The sequence below is a fragment of the Xenopus laevis genome, chromosome 1S (assembly GCF_017654675.1).
Source record: "Xenopus laevis strain J_2021 chromosome 1S, Xenopus_laevis_v10.1, whole genome shotgun sequence".
Lineage (NCBI taxonomy): Eukaryota > Metazoa > Chordata > Amphibia > Anura > Pipidae > Xenopus > Xenopus laevis.
In genome coordinates this window covers 2,883,502-2,902,995 of record NC_054372.1, presented here as the reverse complement: position 1 = coordinate 2,902,995, position 19,494 = coordinate 2,883,502, and the positions used below count along the sequence as shown (strand labels likewise).

General features: G+C 43.7%; 2 protein-coding genes across 7 annotated transcripts in view; one reads left to right on the top strand and one right to left on the bottom strand.

Annotated features, from left to right (window-relative positions):
* alms1.S (ALMS1, centrosome and basal body associated protein S homeolog) overlaps positions 1 to 19,494 on the top strand; it is a 46,774-nt gene that overhangs the window by 22,852 nt on the left and 4,428 nt on the right. For 3 of the 6 annotated variants that reach the window (XM_041579327.1, XM_041579323.1, XM_041579326.1), the window contains 11 exons: positions 3,234 to 4,617; positions 4,785 to 4,901; positions 5,080 to 5,250; positions 5,669 to 6,831; positions 7,053 to 7,161; positions 7,259 to 7,444; positions 8,252 to 8,502; positions 8,976 to 9,150; positions 10,680 to 10,743; positions 10,980 to 11,079; positions 11,537 to 11,866. In XM_041579327.1, coding sequence (XP_041435261.1) covers positions 3,234 to 4,617; positions 4,785 to 4,901; positions 5,080 to 5,250; positions 5,669 to 6,831; positions 7,053 to 7,161; positions 7,259 to 7,444; positions 8,252 to 8,502; positions 8,976 to 9,150; positions 10,680 to 10,743; positions 10,980 to 11,079; positions 11,537 to 11,581 — 3,765 coding nt within the window. In that variant the 3' untranslated portion in view covers positions 11,582 to 11,866. Of the gene's footprint in view, positions 1 to 3,233; positions 4,618 to 4,784; positions 4,902 to 5,079; positions 5,251 to 5,668; positions 6,832 to 7,052; positions 7,162 to 7,258; positions 7,445 to 8,251; positions 8,503 to 8,975; positions 9,151 to 10,679; positions 10,744 to 10,979; positions 11,080 to 11,536; positions 11,867 to 17,476; positions 18,485 to 19,494 lie in introns of those variants that run through there. The other 3 variants (XR_005964857.1, XM_041579325.1, XM_041579324.1) reach the window with 3 other exon arrangements.
* Positions 12,328 to 17,377, bottom strand: LOC100174801 (uncharacterized). Its single transcript, NM_001130946.1, is given in 5 exon segments — positions 12,328 to 12,795; positions 12,878 to 13,052; positions 13,498 to 14,347; positions 14,898 to 14,993; positions 17,332 to 17,377. Coding segments are annotated over 5 exon segments (1,344 nt in total). The 5' UTR covers positions 17,339 to 17,377; the 3' UTR covers positions 12,328 to 12,579.

Sequence of the window (19,494 nt, the reverse complement as noted above, 5' to 3'; positions counted from 1 at the left end):
GTCAGCTCGTTTTTTTTTTTTTGTACATGTCCAATAAGAAGAAAGAGGTAAAGCAAGCCTTTACTAACATGGCGCCTGCCTGACTAAATAAGCGAAGTGCACAAGGACATGGATTCTTCGAGATTTGACTGGCCTATGTGCATTTATTCCATAGCGTTTCAGGAGGTCTTGGGGAGTACAATACAAGGAGAAAGGTATTGATTTTTGCCTTTCCTTTTCCTTTAAACGGTAAGGCATTTTTAGTAGCTTTAGGCACAAAATGTTTTTAATGTCCTTAATATATTAATAATGGGTTGAGTGCAGAGGACCTCTTGTATTTGTCCTTCCATTGCTGTGCCTGCCTTGCTAAGCCTATAAATATGGAAATGTTACTTTCTGTGCTGATCCTGGTAACAGTATTATCATTCTTCCAACACAGTCTGCTCCCAAAGGGCTAAGGAGAGGTGAGTTTACCTTCTGAGCTGTTGGCATGGTTTTCTGGTGAATAGAATTCTGTACAATGGTGACCTGACTATTGCCATAAACTTTCATGCCTGGACATGCCAGAGGCACTGGCCCTCTTGTACTGGCATCATCTAACGAATGTTCCCATTACCAGCAGGATTCTTGACCCTTTTATGTTTCTTCTTACACAGTAAGTTGGTGAGAGCCAAGGGCAGTCATGCTAAGCAACAGGGAATTTATGGGGAAAGTTAAAATAGGCAAATACTTTTAGTTCTAGCAAGTTATTTGTATTATTTTTCATTAAATCACACTGACATGCTTACACCAATTGCTTGTCATTTACCAGTTAGGGTAAAGGTATAAATATTTTAGCAAATAAAAACAACTCCGTAATTTGTGCAGGTCAGTTGTTGGCTCTTGAGAAATGTTTGATGTGTTGTTCTTCTTCGTGTGGAATGGTTTCTTTGCAAACAGCTCTAATCACAACTAGCATCCAAGCAGCAGTCGCTAGTTGCTGTTTAAAAGCCAGAATCTGATTGGTTGCTATGGGTTACTAGACCAGGGCAAACGCTGAGACTTATTTTCTTTTTGTCTCTGCTTTTTTCCTGTTATCAGGCTCAGAGCCAAAAACCTTTTCTGGCATCTCCTTCACTTTACTTCTTGCATGCAAATGTTGTGTTTAAAGTCCATGGTTTTCAGTGACGTTCCTCCACCTAGATAGTTATTTACTTTGCAGAGCATTACTGTGTAATAAACTGTAATCTTTGTAGACAGAGTGTGTGTGCAATGAGTGAAGGATTTGCTTTCTTGGGCAGTGCCTCTGTATAACCAATCAAAGGCAGCCTTTCCTGGGCAGAGGATTTGTATAAACAGCCAAGGGCAGTTGTTCCTATACAAGGCATGTGTGGAACCAATCAAGGGCAGCCTTTGCTGGGCAGGGGGGTGTGTATAACAAATCAAGAGCAGCCCTTACTGGACAGGGGGATGTGTATAACCAATCAAGGGCAGCTTTTCCTGGGCAGGGGGTGTGTATAACCAATCAAGGGCAGCTTTTCCTGGGCAGGGGAATATGTATAACCAATCAAGGGCAGTCTTTCCTGGGCAGGGGTGTGTGTATAAGCAATCAAGAGCAGCCCTTACTGGACAGGGGGATGTGTATAACCAATCAAGAGCAGCCCTTACTGGACAGGGGGATGTGTATAACCAATCAAGAGCAGACCTTACTGGACAGGGGGATGTGTATAACCAATCAAGAGCAGCCCTTACTGGACAGGGGGATGTGTATAACCAATCAAGGACAGCTTTTACTGGGCAGGGGGATGTGTATAACCAATCAAGAGCAGCCTTTCCTGGGCAGGGGGTTGTGTATAACCAATCAAGGGCAGCCTTTCCTTTGCAGGGGGGTGTGTATGACCAATCAAGGGCAGCCTTTTCTGGGCAGGGGGATGTGTAAAACCAATCAAGGGCAGCCTTTGCTGGGCAGGGGGATGTGTATAACCAATCAAGGGCAGCATTTGCCCATGATTAAGTACCCCTTGGGTAGGAAACGTGTAGGGCCAATGGAGATGTGACATTTTTAAGTTCAACTAATAAATACAGTTTTTTACCTTTTTTTTTTTTTTACACAATTTTTGGCACTGTGGATTCCTTGAGTGCTGGATAGCCCTGTTTTACTTCTTTACAGCGGTTTATAACCAATCAAGGACAGCCTTTCCTTAACAAGGGGAGGGTTTAACCAGTGAAGGACAGCCTTTCCTGAGCAGTGGGTGTGTATATAACCAATCAAGGGCAGCCGTTCCTGTACTGAGGTGCGTAACCAGTAAAGGTTAGTTGTTACCATGCCAAGGGTAAGACATTTCAGTAACAATGAGCTATTTCAGGCAGCAGCAGCTTCAGCTACAAAGCAGCACATACTTGGCCTTGGCACTGCGAGCAGGAAGCTTTATTTATATCCCTTATCTTTATTGATTTTTTTTTTTGCATTCACACTGCGGCTTGAAAGCAGTATTTTTATAGCACCTGAAACCTACATAAAGCACAAAGCTTCCCTGAATGCCTGGAGCAACAGTAACAAGACAATTGTGCTTCCGTATGAGTCTAAAGATAATGCAGCGGAGACTAAACATCTATTCAGGCTGATGGGCACGATGTGCAGGGAGGGGCTCATTACTGGAGAACTCAGAACTAGGCAGAAATCTGCATCGGAAATCATTCCGCTCTAGTCCTTTTATATTCTCCGTACTCTAAATATGCCCCCCATATATAGTCCCATTTCAGTATGAGCTATATCCCATTTTTCTAGCATCCCATATACAGGTCCGGACTGAGAATTAAAATAGGCCCTGGCATTTCAGGTACACAGAGGCCCAAACAGCTCCCCACCAGCCCACTAAATACTGACTTTCAATGGGACCTTATAGCAGCCCCTCTGGCATTTGCCAGAACCCACAGATTGCCAGTCCAGGACTGCCCATAAAGTCATCATAGAAGGTTAAAGAAACATACACACAAAATAAGGTGGCAGTGTAATAAGGGGCACTAAGTTTGTTCCAGGTCTAGTAACCAATGGCAACCAATCAGCAGTCAACATTTACTGCTCTGTTTTTTTGAAATCAAACATATTGCTGTGGTACTATACTGCAGCCAACTTTATGGCTGTTGTTACATTCTCCTATAAATATAGGTCATTGGTTGACTAGATGCACTGGAGCCGACCTCAAGTACTTTTAACTGACCATTAATTTTTCCAGTTTTATCCCCATGTGAGTAAATACTGTTTGTACTTGCAGAATGCCTCCCATGTGAATGCTGACAGGATGGCATGTGACCTATGGCTGAAGTCAGAACCGTTTTATTTATGCCCGACTCCATCACCTGACCTCAGTCAAAGCAATCCGAGGACACAGCCTGAGGTGATCGAAAACACTCTGGAACAGTTGGCGCCGTTTACAGCTACTGGAACATTCTACAAAGGGAATGGTGAAACGTCTGTGAAAGAGAAGTCTGGCCTGTTGGGAGAGTTCATTGTGCCACTGCAGCTGACAGATTTGCACTGTACAGAAGCCACACAGGGGAAATTGAGCCAGCAGGAGGCTCCTGTTAGTCCAAAGTCAAGTCTGGAATTCTCCAAGCCGGTAAAATCCATTACCTTTTCATCACACAAACGCAGCTCCCCTCTTTCCCTTTCCTCCAGTTCAGAAAGGGGGTCTCCCGCAGAAATTTCCTCTGCTGTGCAAGCACGCACTTATGATGGGGCTGATCCTAATAAATTGACCCCCACTGCAACAGCCGAGTGGATCTCAGACAACTGCACAGCTGTACTGGATGCCCAACATACACCCGTCTCCCAGCTGGAACATAGACATTGGCAACAGAGTCCCAGCCCTGACTCATCAGAATGCGGCCATCATGCACAGAGCAGTTTTGCACTAAGCACTGAGAATGAGAGCAGCCCTGAACATCCAGGCAACATTATATCTCTGGCACCAGAAATCACTACCCACAGCCTCCCTGATTTCATTCAGGTTGTTCCTCTGTCTGTTTCCTTAAATCAGAGCTTCCATTCAGGCCATGCAGATAGACAACGTCCAGATTTTACAGAAGAGAATGATGAGAGAGTCCATTTCTCTGCAGAGCCTTTAACTCCATCCAGTTCCAGTCCAACTGCTTCATCTCCAGCTAGAAAAGCCATATCTTGTGTTCATGTTCAAATCTCCCCCAAACAGGAGGACTGCAAGAAACTTGATTTTGGGCCGAAGCTCTCCAGTGGCTCTGCATGGGTTAATGACGTGGCTAATGGCAAGCTCCAGTCAGAGGAACCTGATCTCTCCGCATCACGTGCTACAAACTTGCAGGGGAAGGAGGGGGCATTAATAAAACAAGATTGTGTTGATGAAGAACTGATATCATCTTCCCCACAGTTTCACACAAAGCCAAGTGGCAGTGGCATTCAATTACTTGCGAGTACCCTCACTACACCAGAGAGAGCAGCAACTGTGCAGTTCAGCCGCATTCCCTCACATGATGCAACCACACAGATAACCACGGAGAGCCCAGCCATAACAACCTTCTCTGCAGAGATCTTTATTGACAGTAGAGAGAAGGATATAATATCCACGTCAGATGTAACGGCCAGAACGACTCCATATTGTGCGCATCTCTCCCCTGCGACTGGTAAGTATAGCTCACTGTGCAGTTACATAAGATTCAGTCTGCACATAGAGATTGTTGCCCTTAGACAGTACAGTATGAGGGTACAGATTAGTACTTGCATTGAACTTGTTACTCTTTACTATTCTATACTTTGGAATGATCTCACCTAATTTTTATTTTTTCTGTAGATCAACCTTTGCTCGTGCCTTATAGACCTCATGGGAGTCCTGAGTTTTACTATGTTCCCTATACTGATGGATTATCCAGGTTCTCTCCTGTCAGCACCATAGAGAGCTCCCACACAGGTACAATGATCAGTAGTGCAACTGAGCCTTTGGCTCATTATCCTTTAACTCATTTTAGAATAAAAAAATTAATGTTTAATAGTTTTCCAGTTGAAAAGGTTTTCAAAGAGCAAACTTTGTCTGTACTTCCATACTGTCTGTATTTCCCTAGCAGTCTCCACCTTCTCTTTATTGTTAGGCTCCAATGATGCAGTTTCCCCCAAATTTCCAGTGGAAGTCCTGGGCTCAGGCACAGACCGCCTGCCTGATTCAGCAATGGTGTGGCATAAGGAAGGCATCTACAGCAAAGGCCCCAGCCCCAAACTAGCTTGGGAAGGAAGCACAGCACCACATAAGGCAACTGCTTTGGGTGAGCAGAACCTTCTTGCAAAGCTTGTATTATTTCTGCAGTCCAGACCTCTGTGTGTTTTCAGATCTGTACATGGTGTGTAGCTATAAAATAACAACTCTAATTACTGGCTCTGCTCAAATCAAGTGTGCCTAGTGTAATATACAGAGTACAGATAAAGTCAGTGGGTACCCAGCATTTATTTAGCTTCTCATACATTGCCCAGAGTTCATGGACCCCAGTATTGGTAATTCTCTTTTAATGACTGGCAATAGTCTTTACCCAACTCTTTACCTGGGCAACAACACGGAAGATTACCCTAATGGGCTTAAGACAAATGGGCCCAAGTTTTACTCCCAACTGTTGATGTAAATATCTTGTTAAAACAAATGACTTTCATTATTGCTTAGCGCTCCTAACAGCTGCTTGTATTTTATAGAGACTTCACCAAGAAGGTCGGCTGTGCGACATGCACTGGAGAAAGAGTCAGAGCATCAGATGGGTTCATATGGTAAAGCACCTTATACTGCTCTTACACAAAGAGACTTGCATCATGAACTTAGTTCCAGGTTAGATCGTGAGCGAGAAAGACCTTTCCTTTTTTCCAGCCAGACTGAGGAAAATGTATTCTTCCCCTTAAAGCCAGAAATAGATTTCAGCAGAGAACAGCAATGTGATGACGCCACCAGCCTGAGGCGAAACAATCCAGCTGAAAGTTCTGTGCTAAGAAAAACTAAAAGTCTTTTTGCTCCTTTTTCCAAGAGTTTTCAGAGCCCAGAAGTCACTGGGAGGAGATCAGAGTCTGGGCAGGTCTCTGCATATACACTTGACGGCAATTCTATCAGTGATAATGGTGAGCATTCCCTTACTAGTGCTCGCTACATTTCTGATGGACATAAACAATTGCACAAGTCCCAGTCGAATTTGAATCAGAGTGATGTCTCCCAGCAGAGCTTGGATGATCTCTGGGCTCGTTACACAAACAGGAAAAAGCTTCAGCAGTCGGTAACCATGAACAATCATGAGCTTTCTCTGATGGAGAGGCTACATCGCCTGGCCAGGCTGTTTCACAATTCCTCCTCTCAACTCTCAGCAAAGGATGAGCCACTTCCTGACCCAGAGCAAAGCAAGAACCATGTGAAAGAGAGAATCTGGGAAGACAGTGGCAGAAAAGCAGAAAGATGGAATGTCAAGAAGCATTCTGGAATGAACCTGAGTGTAAGGAAAGGATATTCACTGAATGAGATGGAGGTTATGGATCCAGCTGATAAGACATCTGTAGGCTTAGACTTCTACCCACTGCTCCGTAACAACAAATCAGACAGCACTCCTTCCGAAACAGAAATGGCAACGCAAACAGGCAGTGAGGTGGCGACACAGACATCCGAATCGAGCTCTGTAGCCACTCTCACAGTATCCAGCTCTATATCTACCATAGACACAGCGCGCCTTATAAACGCCTTTGGTCCTGAAAGAGTCTGTCCCTCATCCCGGCTCTTCCACTTGTATAACGCCATCGACCTTCAGAAGAGACGCTCGGAAGAAAACAAAGGAATGCACAGCAGAACAGACACTGGGGAAGTTTACCGAAGCTCACATAAGGTAAGGCTCCATCATCTGATTCTTGATAGTGAGTTTTCTAATTTCATCTTTCTAAATCTGTTGAAATTACATTATGTTCCCTAGCCTTTCAATAATGCCCCCTCTTTTCACATACCCTTGTTATGCTGAACCTATGCTTTGTTGTGGTCCTGGCCAAATGGTGATTAATCATTGTGCTTTCTATTTTATTATTGTTAAAATTATTATTACTATTATTAAAGACCCCAGACTCTGCATCTTCTGTCTCCACGTCTGAAAAATCTTGGCAACCAAGACCAGCCCTCAAAAGCAAAAAGAGCAGCAAATACTTGAACAAAGGTGTCCAGGCAGGTGAGTTCTTTTTCACTCTAATTCACTTCTTTTCTATCCCTGAAATTGCACATTTATATGTTAGTGTCTCTGTAATGCTCGGTTTTCATTCCTGCAGGAAATCTGGAAATTGTGAATAGTGCTACAAAGAAAAACACAAGGGATGTTGGCACAGTTTTTCCATCACCGAGAGGGTATGCCCATAAACCTCACACCCAGGGACACATCCAGAGGGAAGAGCGTTCCTGGTGCAGCAATGCCTTTACTCAGCAAAGTGGGAGGAACAGACAGGGCACAGCACAAGGTTTGTTCCTTTTGGCCCAGGATTGTCATAATATGATGTCATAACTTTATTTTTCATTAGATATTATTATACTGGCAACTCCCCTGTATGTGTCTCCCCTGTCTGTATCTCCCCTGTCTGTATCTCCCCTGTGCGTCTCCCCGTGCGTGTCTCCCCTGTATGTATCTCCCCTGTATGTGTCTATTAGCCACCCATCCTTTCATTGAGGAACTTTATTTCTTGCTGGTATAAAGACTTGCCCCAAGGTGGGCAGCCTTCAGCACAATTCCATGAGCTAGAAAAAGGAAAATATTTAATTTGTATTTATGGTATTCTGTAGGTGGAGCTTGGTTTTGCTTTGCGTGATTATTGATAGGAGCCCACATTCTAATTAAACAGTGCCCTCTGCTGGCAACATAATAAACTGGTAGAAGGAAATATTATAAGAAATCATATATATAATCTATATCTTTATATAGTGCTACTTAACTTTACAGCCCATTACACTGAATTAATGCTTTACACAGGGGGTTTAAGGAATATTTGGAATCATTCTTTACTATGTGTCCATTTATATAGAAATTGCACATGGAACCCACCAAACTGTACTATTCAACCACTGTTACATTAACAACCCCTGTTTAAGATAAAGTACCACTGTACTGTCGGTAATAGATATATTGACCTGGAATGCACCGGTGTTTGTTAGGGCAGATGATTTGTTGTGTAACTGCTGTATAAGGGGGAAAACCTTGCAGAACTACTTCTACCTTTCATTCTGCAGACATTTTATGTAACACAAGGTATTTGATTGGTATTTTCCTGCAGGGCTGAGTTGGTTTGTTCCAGCTGAGAACTTGAAATCCGACTCGAGAAAAGAGAATAGGTCTGACATCAAGAAAGCCCCCAGTGCAAGTTGGTACGAGCCTATGACCAATACAAAGCCCTGGAGGGAGCCCCTGAGAGAGAAGAACATGGAGGAACAGTTCCTGAAAAGAGTCCATGGTCAACTGAACAGATCCCACTTGGATCCCCCTGAGAACAAGGTGCTGAAGCCATTTTCCAAAGTTACTCTACAGGTGAGCACTTGCACATGGAGTTAAGCAGTCTCTGTTTATTTACACAGGGTTAACTCTGCTGCTGAACCTTTTTTATCCAAAGTGCCAGTCACAGGCCTGAAAGTGAGGAGAACACGTCATAAAACTCATTGGCCACTTATTGAGATTCAAAGTATGTGTGCAGGGTACTGATCTCTCCCCCTGCTGGAGCAGTAGCACCAAAAGAGAGTGGATTGCATACTTGACAGAAATAGTGGCTTCCCACATCCTAGGATGATTGCAGAGCTGAGGGAAACCCGGTGTACACATTCCCTCTACTAAGCTTTTTAAGGAGGCAGGGACCCTTTCTCTGGGGTTGGGTATGGTAGTAACTCCATTACTAATGTCAGATACCACTGGTTAGTACAGGAAGCTGTGGATTCTATACACAGACACACACAATGTAAAACTGATTAATACAGTGCCCACTTGCTCACTGGAAATGTCACATTCAGGAATCTCTGAAGTCTCACCGACCCGATTTCATATTCCGCTCTCGGGAGCGAGTGAAGCGTTTGCACCTTTTAGCCGAGGAGCGCAGGCTACAGACGGTGTTCCAGAGTGAAAGAGAGAAGCTTTTCAATCAACCAGTGAAAACCAGCAAGTGGGAGACAGAGCAACAGCTGCAAGGTGAGATTTAATGCTGGGTCAAACATTGTCCTTATCCTGCCATTAATGAGTCATTAGACTTCATAGGAGAAGCCACTGCACATTTGTATAATGTCTTTCACTATAGGCCTCTTTATTTCTAAATTAATCCAGAATCACCCCAGTTACCTGGCTTTATAGCTGTGGCCAAGGCAAACAGAAATGGAGTAGGAAGAACAGCTATGTAGAGTTGGGCAAGTCAATGCAAATTCCCCCTTTCTCTTGCCTAGATTGGGGGACACAGGCACCACGGGGATGAAGATCCTGTTGCTTGGAGAAAGGACACTGTAAGGTTTAAGTGGCTCCTCCTCCTCCTGCTCTGGGCTTCACCCCCGCCTACCTCCTCAAGCCTCAGTTTTCTTTTAGTGTCCTCAGAAGGAGGATGGACACTTCATGGCTGGGAGCAATGGTACAGATTTAAGTATCATGCCACTACTGGGGGTCAGTGTTTCTCTTCCAGAACCCCTCCAGCCAAGGACTTCTGATCTGAAGATGCTCTATAGCCTTCCCGCTCTACGGAGGCTGCAGGCTGGGGAGCTCCCCCCCACACTACCCTGGGCAACTGGTTCCCGCTCTCCGGAGGCCGCACCAGTAGCCACAACAGAGGGTATACCTTTTATTGAGCATTCATCTGACCATGGGAAAGAGAACAGTCCAGAAACTGCATTTACAGAGGACCCTTGCTCTATAACTGGGAAGATCCTTTGCAGGGAAAATTGGACTCACTTCTTTTTTCCTCACCAGTTGGGGAAGCAATTACAGTGAATTTAATCTCTTGATGCTTCTTTACAGCCGCCTGTTTTCCGTTTGTAAAATGCACAATTGTTCAGGCAGAAATATTCCGTTTATGGCGGGTCCCAGGCAAAATACCTTCTTTGAGGTCTGATCAATTATCAACTGTTTATGACTACAACTCCCAGCATTTCCTGTGTTGTAGTTTAACAGTGATTGATTGTTTGACAGCCCTGATATAAAGTGTTACTGATAACTCCTGCCTTACTGCACTGTCTGTCTTGTAACTGCAGGTTCTTCTCAGGGAAGAGATGACTCTGTGCAGTTGCTTTCCTGCTGCCTACAACTTGTATATTGTTTTCATCTCCATTGAGCTTTGTTCTGGGGCCTGTATAGCTCTCCCTCTTTCTCTGTTATATTCCTCTGCTCCTTACACCAACCCATAGGCCTAGTTCATGTTATGTTTGTATTGTTACATGACCGGTTCTGTCCATACTGTAAATGAAAACCTGTGTGTGGGGCTGAATAGAATAATGGCTGCTCAGAAGATTCACATGTTGGGATATTGTTTCAGTTGGAATAGAGAGATTTCCCATTCTAGAACCCGTTGCTTTCCTGGGTGTTGGGGGATGTAAGTGGAGTTAAATTCTCTTCACCTGAGAGGTCCGAAATAAGTGGCACAATATAAGTTTAGCTGTTTTGGGTACTAGTGTGTGGGAGTTTGTTTCATTATGTTGCATTATGTAGCTGATCCACAATAACCTGAACAATTTCTGTAGACTACAGGTTAAACCAGAAAAACAGAATGATCCCTAAGAAAGAAATGGTCCAGCACTCCAAAAGGTCAGTTCATTTCCCAATTGTATTTTATTTTTGCATTTAATTTGTTTACTGCTCTTATCCCCTGCATCTCCTGCACTGCCTGTCCTTGTGCTCAGACATAAGATAGAAATATATAATGTATCAGCATTCAATAAACCCATGTGGACCAGTCGTATTATACTGAGCGCTAAAGAGAAGTTATACTGAAGTCCTTGGAGAGAGTCTTTCTGGTACTTATTGTTACTGTTTGTTCCCAGGATTTATGAGCAGCTCCCGGAAGTGAAGAAAAGACGAGAGGAAGAGAAGAGGAGACAGGAATATCAATCCTATCGGCTGAAGGCTCAGCACTTCCAAAAGGTTTATTTTTTGCATTTCTCACACTAAGCAGTAGTATATATTCTTCCGTTTAATTAATAGATTTCATACCCTTACTGTAGTGATCTCCAACCAGTGGCATCAAAGCAGGTGCTTTCTTTTTAATTCCAGGCTTAGAGGCAAGTTTTGTTGTATAAAAACCAGGTGAACTGCCAAACAAAACCTCCTGTAGCTGCCAGGCCACATAATAGGGGCTACTAAATAACCAATTACAGTCCTTATATGGCACCCCTTGGAACTTTTTTCATGCTTGTGTTGCTCCCCAACAATGTGCTTGTGTATAAAAAAGGTTGAGGACCCCTGATTTACTGGGTACTGACCCGTCACCAATCATTAGCATGCTCACTCTCTCCCCTCAATAGCAATCATTTCACAAAGGGATTGGTTAAAAGCAGTTTGAATGTTGGCACCTCATCCCTTTCTTATATTCACTTTACAGAAAGTCACAAACCATGTGTTGGGAAAGAAAACCCCCTGGAACTGACGGAAGCACCCTGCCTTACAAATGACCTTCCCTTTATAGCCAGTAAAAAGCACAAACCCCTTCCAGCTGTCGTGTTATCTCTGTGTCTGTTTCTCTAAATTCCCAGCATTTTATGAGATGTACTTTCCACCCTATTTATTATTGTGTGTGTGTAAATATATGTGATAAGCTCTATTTTCTATATATTTATAAGAGACGTAATTTATTTTTTAGTTTTCTACCTGCAGCAACGGAATGAGGCTACTATAATAATGTCATTTGCTTAATAAATTCAAATAGTTTCTGCCTATTGTCACTTTGTTTTACAGTGCAGTTGGAGGGATTAATAGTCTGTCACTCATGCCGTGGGTGGGACTAGAACACTGTGATGGCAGCTCACTGGGGCAGGGAGATCTACAGGATGGGCCCTCCTTGTCTTGTAATTTGGTGTGAAATTACTGAATTTCTACCCATTACAACTTAATACAGGACACATTGTGATGGGATTCCTAGAGTTTTGTAGGAATGATCATAAAGTGTTTGCTTAAGGGACAACCCATCATAAAATGAACCGTGTTTATAAGAAATGCCCAAATTAATTCACCTTGTTAACTTTCCTCTGCCCAAGTCCCTTTCTATTACTGCTGCTAAACTCTCAGTATTGTTGAACAGGGGCTGAGTTCGGAGCTGACTTGATTCAGACAAACACCCCTGGGTAAGTGTACATCTTGCATGGTGCACCCAGCCCAATATATAGATTGTTATAGTTCTCTTTATGGCACAAAACATTTTATTGGAAGAGCAGTTGCAGAAGATCAAAGCCTTTATTTAAGTGTATATTGCTCTTAGAACGACTAACATAAGCATTATCTGCTGGGAATCATTTGCTCAAACACCATCTTCTCCCGCCCGACAGAGTAAATCATTGCGCAGCTTCTGCCGGACTGACCCATTATCCCACCAGACAGAAAGTTGCACCCCCTGTGGAATTTGCCCCTGATACCCCAGGAGACATGAAATCACATGCGGGTTCCTCCGTCGTACTCCTCTTGATCCACCATCAGATTATAGTAGGTAACTCCTTGCCAGGTGCCCTGGATGGTAGCCTTTGAGCCACTGTCGGTGATGACTTCTGCGCGGTATGGAACTTCTACAGTGGCTTTCTGGACCGAGGCGACAACGTGTAATTCTTTTCCAGCTTTTATTTGGAAGCTTTTGTGCAGGGAGAATGTAATCTGGGAAAAACAGAGGCACATTAGGATTTGTCAACTTGGTGTGGCAGCCAATCACATCCATGGGTTCATATTAACAGTTTACCTGTCTCTCGTTGGTGTCTGTGAAGTTCCAGTAATGTGGGGTGCTCTTATCAATGGATACCTTCTCCCCTCCTGTAGCAATAAACGGGATTCCATCTGTAAACCTGACGTCACCCTCATATTGTGCTCCAGTACTGAGCCTAAACGCGCTCTTCTCTTCCATGGTTTGATCCAATCTAATATAGAAAGAAAGCAGGTTGAACATTTACTACATTGACTACTACATTTTATTATTGAGTCCCTCTACCCAACACTCATGCTGTGAGTCACTGAAATGTATTCCCTACAGTGATCGGCTGATTCCAGCATGTGCACTAAAATCATGTTAGGCTGAGGAAGCACAGTAATCAACCCTCTATATGAGAAAAATACACTTTTATGTATTAATAATTTTAATGCATAGGTACAAAGCCAGTTGGTAAGCCTATGACTAAGGGAAGGTGTTCCCGAAACGCATAAGGCCTATGTATTTCTGCAGTACCCAGCAATAAAAACCTGTTTTTTACCGGAGTGCCGTCCTCCTGTTCGTGTATCTACAAAGCCAGTAGCAAGTGGGCAGTCAGCTCTTAATCATCATTAGGAAAGCATGGAAGGAAAGAAAATATTTGGCACGCTACTCACGTGAATGTGCGGTTTAGTTGATCGCTGCCCTCCCGGTTGTCATAGATTTCTTTCTTCAGAAGTTCCCTGCTCTGCTCCGTTATTTCTCCTGATTCTGGGAAGAACTGGAAACTCTGGATTTTTTGTACAACAGACCCTGTAGTGAAGGCAAGTAGACTGAACCTGTTATAGCTGCTGCCCATCCGTTTGGCATTACCCAGATAACTGACACATGGGTTCTGTGGGGCCCTCCCACTGTAAATAAACCCATTTCTCTTATCAATGGCCCACAGGTTTCCATCTGGGCTAAAGCTAATGAAATGGGTGAGGACGAGCCAACCACCTCTCCCGACTGTGGTACTGGAGGAAAGCCATCTGTCATTTGCCCCTGTCGGTGGAGATCTCCTGACAAGGCAGTCGTTACTGGTAACTGCGTACAGAATGCCTCTTGGGTCAAAAAACAGAGCTTCAAAATTGTTCCAGCCGAAGTTCCCGATTTTGGTAGCTGTTCTTCTCCAGGACTGACATTGATTGGTTGGTGGTGGGCCCCTATAAAGCTCCCCGCTGAAGGTGACTGCATAGAGGAGCCCATTGGGGTGGAAGAATAGAAATTTGAATTGGTTCCAACCACATCTCCCAACCCGGGTGGCACATCTAAACCAGTCCTGGGTTGCAGAAGATTGCATATTCCCTACGTAGAGTTCTCCGCCCCGGACAGCATAGAGTCTTCGATTAGGACTGAATGCAATGAGTCTGACGTTGCTTATTTTTCCAAGATGTCGCGCTCTGCACTCATAGTTATCCATGATGGATCTGGGTGGGGCCCCAGCTATGGCAGTGAAATCATTTTTCACTGCATACAGAATGGTCGCTGAAATGCAAACACAGTTTGTAAGTCTGAGTCAAATCCAGAGCCCCCTACTATTTCCAACTCATCAGTCTTTTCCCCGTCCCTCCTCCCACTTGTCACACTTACTGGACTTCAGACTTCAGTCCAACTGGAATCTGCTCTCTCTTATCAATACAACTGACCAGCACCCTCCAAGAACAACCAGGAACAAGGTAGTATAGAGAATAAGATCTCATTGCCTGGTTAGTACAGTGGGATATTGGATTTCCCATTTCCCAGGGAAAAGTTCCTGTCTGACCATGTGAAAGACAAAACCCCAGATGAAATTAGCATTAAGGGATGTTTGAGGTTTTGTGTAGACAGAATTGGGAGGATGGGTAGATCCAATGGTGTTTAAAATCAATTGATTGTAAACAGTATAAACTTGGGTCTAACCAGACCTATATAATAAGTTTTATATAAACCTATACAATAAGCTTGGCCACTATCTCATAGTTACAAATGAGCAGTTTTGTGTCACTGTCAGTGCAGATGCGGGAGCAAACAAACCCCTCAAAGTAACTGGACTTACCCCATGTGTCTGAACGTTGATCTAGATCTTCATTACTAGAACATGAACCAACAAGGCACAGAATGAAGAAAAAACCTGTGGTCACCAGAGCGCTCCCTAGGGGGAAAAATTAAATTATTACATAATTTAAAGGGCTGAAATAGCAGGGATCATCAGGTATATCAGGGTAAGTAAGATAAGATGGAGATGATAATGGGACAGGAGGGCAAAATGGAGACAGTAGAATCAGGAGACAACAGTAGAACATGTTGATGGTACAGAAAGACTGCAAAAGTAGGGTAAAATTACAACAATGTCACAAGATGGAGACAGTTGGAAAAGAATACCGTAAGCCAAGATATCAGGTACAGGCGATGGAGAGAGAAGCATAAATGGAGATCGTAGAATAATGCCATTAAAGGAACAGTAACACCAAAAACTGAAAGTGTTTTAAAGTAATGAAAATATCATGTAGTGTTGCCCTGCACTGATAAATCTGATGTGTTTGCTTCAGAAACACTACTATAGTTCATATAAACAAGCTGCTGAGTATCAATGGCGGAAATTGAAAAATGGCTATATGGCACAGGATAAATAATGGATAACAGATAACACCATTATGTTCTACAGAGCTTATCTGCAGGGTAACACTGCATTATATATATTTATTACTTGCATTATGTTACTGGTCCTTTAAGACAAGATGATAAAAGTAATGTGAAATGGCAACAAACACTACAGTAACATGGCAAGTTTAAGGCAACATTACAACACAGCAAGGAATAGACAGTAGAACTGGATGCGTTTAGTAGGGCAAGTAATGCAAAACTGTGATGAAGAGAGTAAAGCAAGATGGTGGCAGTAGAGCAAAATTGAGACAGTAGTGCAAACAATAGGACAATATATAGATAGTAAGGCATCAATCACATAAGGTAAAGTTGTGACTGGATGGAAACAATAAGGTAAGATGGAGAGAGAGTAAGACAAGATGGAGACAGTAGGACAAGGTGGAAACAGAGGGGAATGATGGAGAGAGTAGGACAGGATAGAGACAGTAGAGCAAGATGGAGGCAGAAGGGCAATGTGAAGACAGTAGGGCAATATGGAGAGAGTAGGACAAGTTAAAGACAGTAGGATGAAATGCATAGAGACAGTAGGGCAAGGTGAAGACAGCAGGACAGTAGGGAAAGGAGGTGGCGGTAGGACAAGTTAAAGACAGTACGGCAAGATGGAAACAGTAGGATAACATGGTGACCATAGGGCAGGATAGAAATAGTAGGGCAAAATGGAGAGAGTAGGACAGGATAAAGACAGAGCCTATGAATAAGTGCTGGATAAGCATGAAATACATTAGAAATAAATATGGGCTATTTAAATATATGTAAGCTGTGCAATAGTTATATATTGATATAGTCAGTACAAACTAGAGTCTTATAAGAGTGGGACTTTATGTGGTCAGTATGTGAATCCTACCTGTAGAATAAAGACAGTAGGACAAGATGAAGAGAGTAGGGCAAGATAGAGACGGTAGGATAAGATGGTAATAGTAGTGAGACAGTTGAAAAAGGTGTAGACAATAGGACAAGATGGAGACTGTAGGGCAGGATGGAGAGTAGTGCAAGATGAAGTCAGTAGGGCAAGATGAAGTCAGTAGGGCAACAAGGAAACATTATGGCAAGATGGAGACAGTAGGACAAGATGGAGACAGTAGGACAAGATGGAGACAGTAGGACAGGATGGAGACAGTAGGGCAAGTTGGGGACAGTAGGGTAAAGTTTTGACAGGATGGAGACCTTAATGCAAGGTGGGACAGTAGGAAAAGGTGGAGAGAGCAGAACAGGATCAAGTTAGCTGAGCAAGGTTGCGACAGGAGGGCCTTGAATAACACCTAAGGGTCCAGCAATTCCTACAATTATCTCAGTTGAATGATGATGTAAGTACCCTAATTTTGAGCGATTGTTTGATTGTTTAGTGCTCCTTTAATATGACTGTACAGAATTTCTACTGATTTTCTTTTTATGTTTTGAATTATTTCTCTTTTCATCTTGACATTTTGAACAGCTCTTACTTCACCATCTGAATAAATAGTCAGTAGCCTGAGCCTTGCCCCGGAAATTACTCTGTGCATGTTGTGGTGTCATGTTATTCCTTTTCTTTCTACCTATCCATTTGTCTTTCTGTCATTCAGCCCACAACCTGGTTGATAAGGGTAAGTGTCGCCCTAGAAACCAGACAATCAATTTCCTGACTTGAGAGAAAGGGTATTAGTAAAATAATTAATGAAAACCAATGGTAAATTATTATATATGAACATCCTCTACATTATGCTGAAAGTTCATTTTAAGGTGAACTTCCCCTTTACAATACTAAGACACGTATAGCAGTGTATCTCCCCTTCCACAACCTCCCTGCCAGGGAACTTATAGAGCTAAAGTAAGTGATGTGTCATCATTACCTGCCATGGTGAAGCGAGCAGCGAATCACAGTATCCTGGGCTGGTGGTTCTGACAGTAATTGGCTTCTTCCTTCCACTGAGTACAAAGCCCTGTCCTGGTTGCCCTTTTATCTGCTCACACTTTCTCTTTATCTTCTCATCACAGGAAGGGATTGACCAATCACAGGGTGTGGAGCAGTAGAATTGTGTGAGGACACACCGCACCCTGTGTCTGTGCCAAGCTAATGTGGTCTTGCCCTTAAAAGCTCCTAACAGCCACTTATAGCCGAGAGTGGACTTTTCTCCTGATCTTCTCCTTGGGGGCACCTGGAGGCAAAGGACATGTAGAACATTAGGGGTCCCATGAACAATATTAAACACCCATGAATGTACAATGCGTGGCTCTCTGGTATCAAAACACAAATGTGGAGTCTAAAACTTTATCTAATTCCCCCCTGGGATGAAGAACGGCAATGCCCTGCCTGGAAGGTAAGAGATCAAGGGAGTATGGGCTTCAAGACCCTTGGAATTACAATTTGGACTGTGGCAATCTGGTGGCCTTCACATGGTAGAGTCTGGAGCTTTAATAAAGTCAGTCCAAGAGACTTTTGGGAAGGAGGAAAGTAATAAACGCAAATTTACTCCAGGCATCATAACCCATAGCACCCAGACAGATGGTTCTCTTCAAACAGAGTAGACCAGGGAATGCTGGCCACTGCATGGTTGCTATTTGTTGCTTGACCTGGATCAATCTTTGACTCTGTGATCACATTTCCCTAATGGGGCATCTTCTCCAGTCTTGTTCCCCAGCAGAACAATACAATGGTGAAATGGTAAAGCCCCTGGCATAATAAAGTACAGCACTGGCAATTCTTGGAAAGGGCAAATTTTGAAACTCATGTACTCTTTTATAGAAGTTCTTGGTGAGCATTGAGCATTGCAAGTACTAGAGAGTCACAGGTTGGCTAAGTCTGAAATAGTACCAATATCTTGTCCTGTTGTCTCTGGCTCTCCTGCTGTCACCATGTCATACTGTGTCATCACCACTTTGCCAACTCCATCTTTTGTAACTGTCCCCATCTTATCCTATTAAATGTACCCATCTTGTCCTATTGCCTCTCGCTACCCAGACTGTCCCCATCTTGCCCTACTGTCTCTCTCTATCCATACTTTCCCCATCTTGCCCTACTGTCTCTATCCATACTGTCCCCATCTTGTCCTACTGTCTCTTTCTATCCATACTGTCCCCATCTTGTCCTACTGACTCTCTTTACCCATACTGTCCCCATCTTGTCCTACTGACTCTCTCTACCTTTACTGTCTCCATCTTGTCCTACAGACTCTCTCTACCTTTACAGTCCCCATCTTGCCCTACTGACTCTCTCTACCTTTACTGTCCCCATCTTGTCCTACTGACTCTCTCTACCTTTACTGTCCCCGTCTTGCCCTACTGACTCTCTCTACCTTTACTGCCCCCATCTTGCCCTACTGACTCTCTCTACCTTTACTGTCCTCATCTTGCCCTACTGACTCTCTTTACCCCTACTGTCTCCATCTTGCCCTACTGACTCTCTCTACCTTTACTGTCCCCATCTTGTCCTACTGACTCTCTACCTTTACTGTCCCCATCTTGCCCTACTGACTCTCTCTACCCATACTCTCTCCATCTTGCCCTACTGACTCTACCTTTACTGTCCCATCTTGCCCTACTGACTCTCTCTACCCATATTGTCCCTATCTTGCCCTACTGACTCTCTCTACCTTTACTGCCCCCATCTTGCCCTACTGACTCTACCTTTACTGTCCCCATCTTGTCCTACTGACTCTCTCTACCTTTACTGTCCCCATCTTGCCTGACTGACTCTCTCTACCTTTACTGTCTCCATCTTGTCCTACTGACTCTCTCTGCCTTTACTGTCCCCATCTTGCCCTTCTGACTCTCTCTACCCATACTCTCTCCATCTAGCCCTACTGGCTCTACCTTTACTGTCCCCATCTTGTCCTACTGACTCTCTCTCTACCTTTACTGTCCCCATCTTGCCCTACTGACTCTACCTTTACTGTCCCCATCTTGCCCTACTGACTCTCTCTACCCATATTGTCCCTATCTTGCCCTACTGACTCTCTTTACCCATACTGTCTCCATCTTGCCCTACTGACTCTCTCTACCTTTACTGCCCCCAT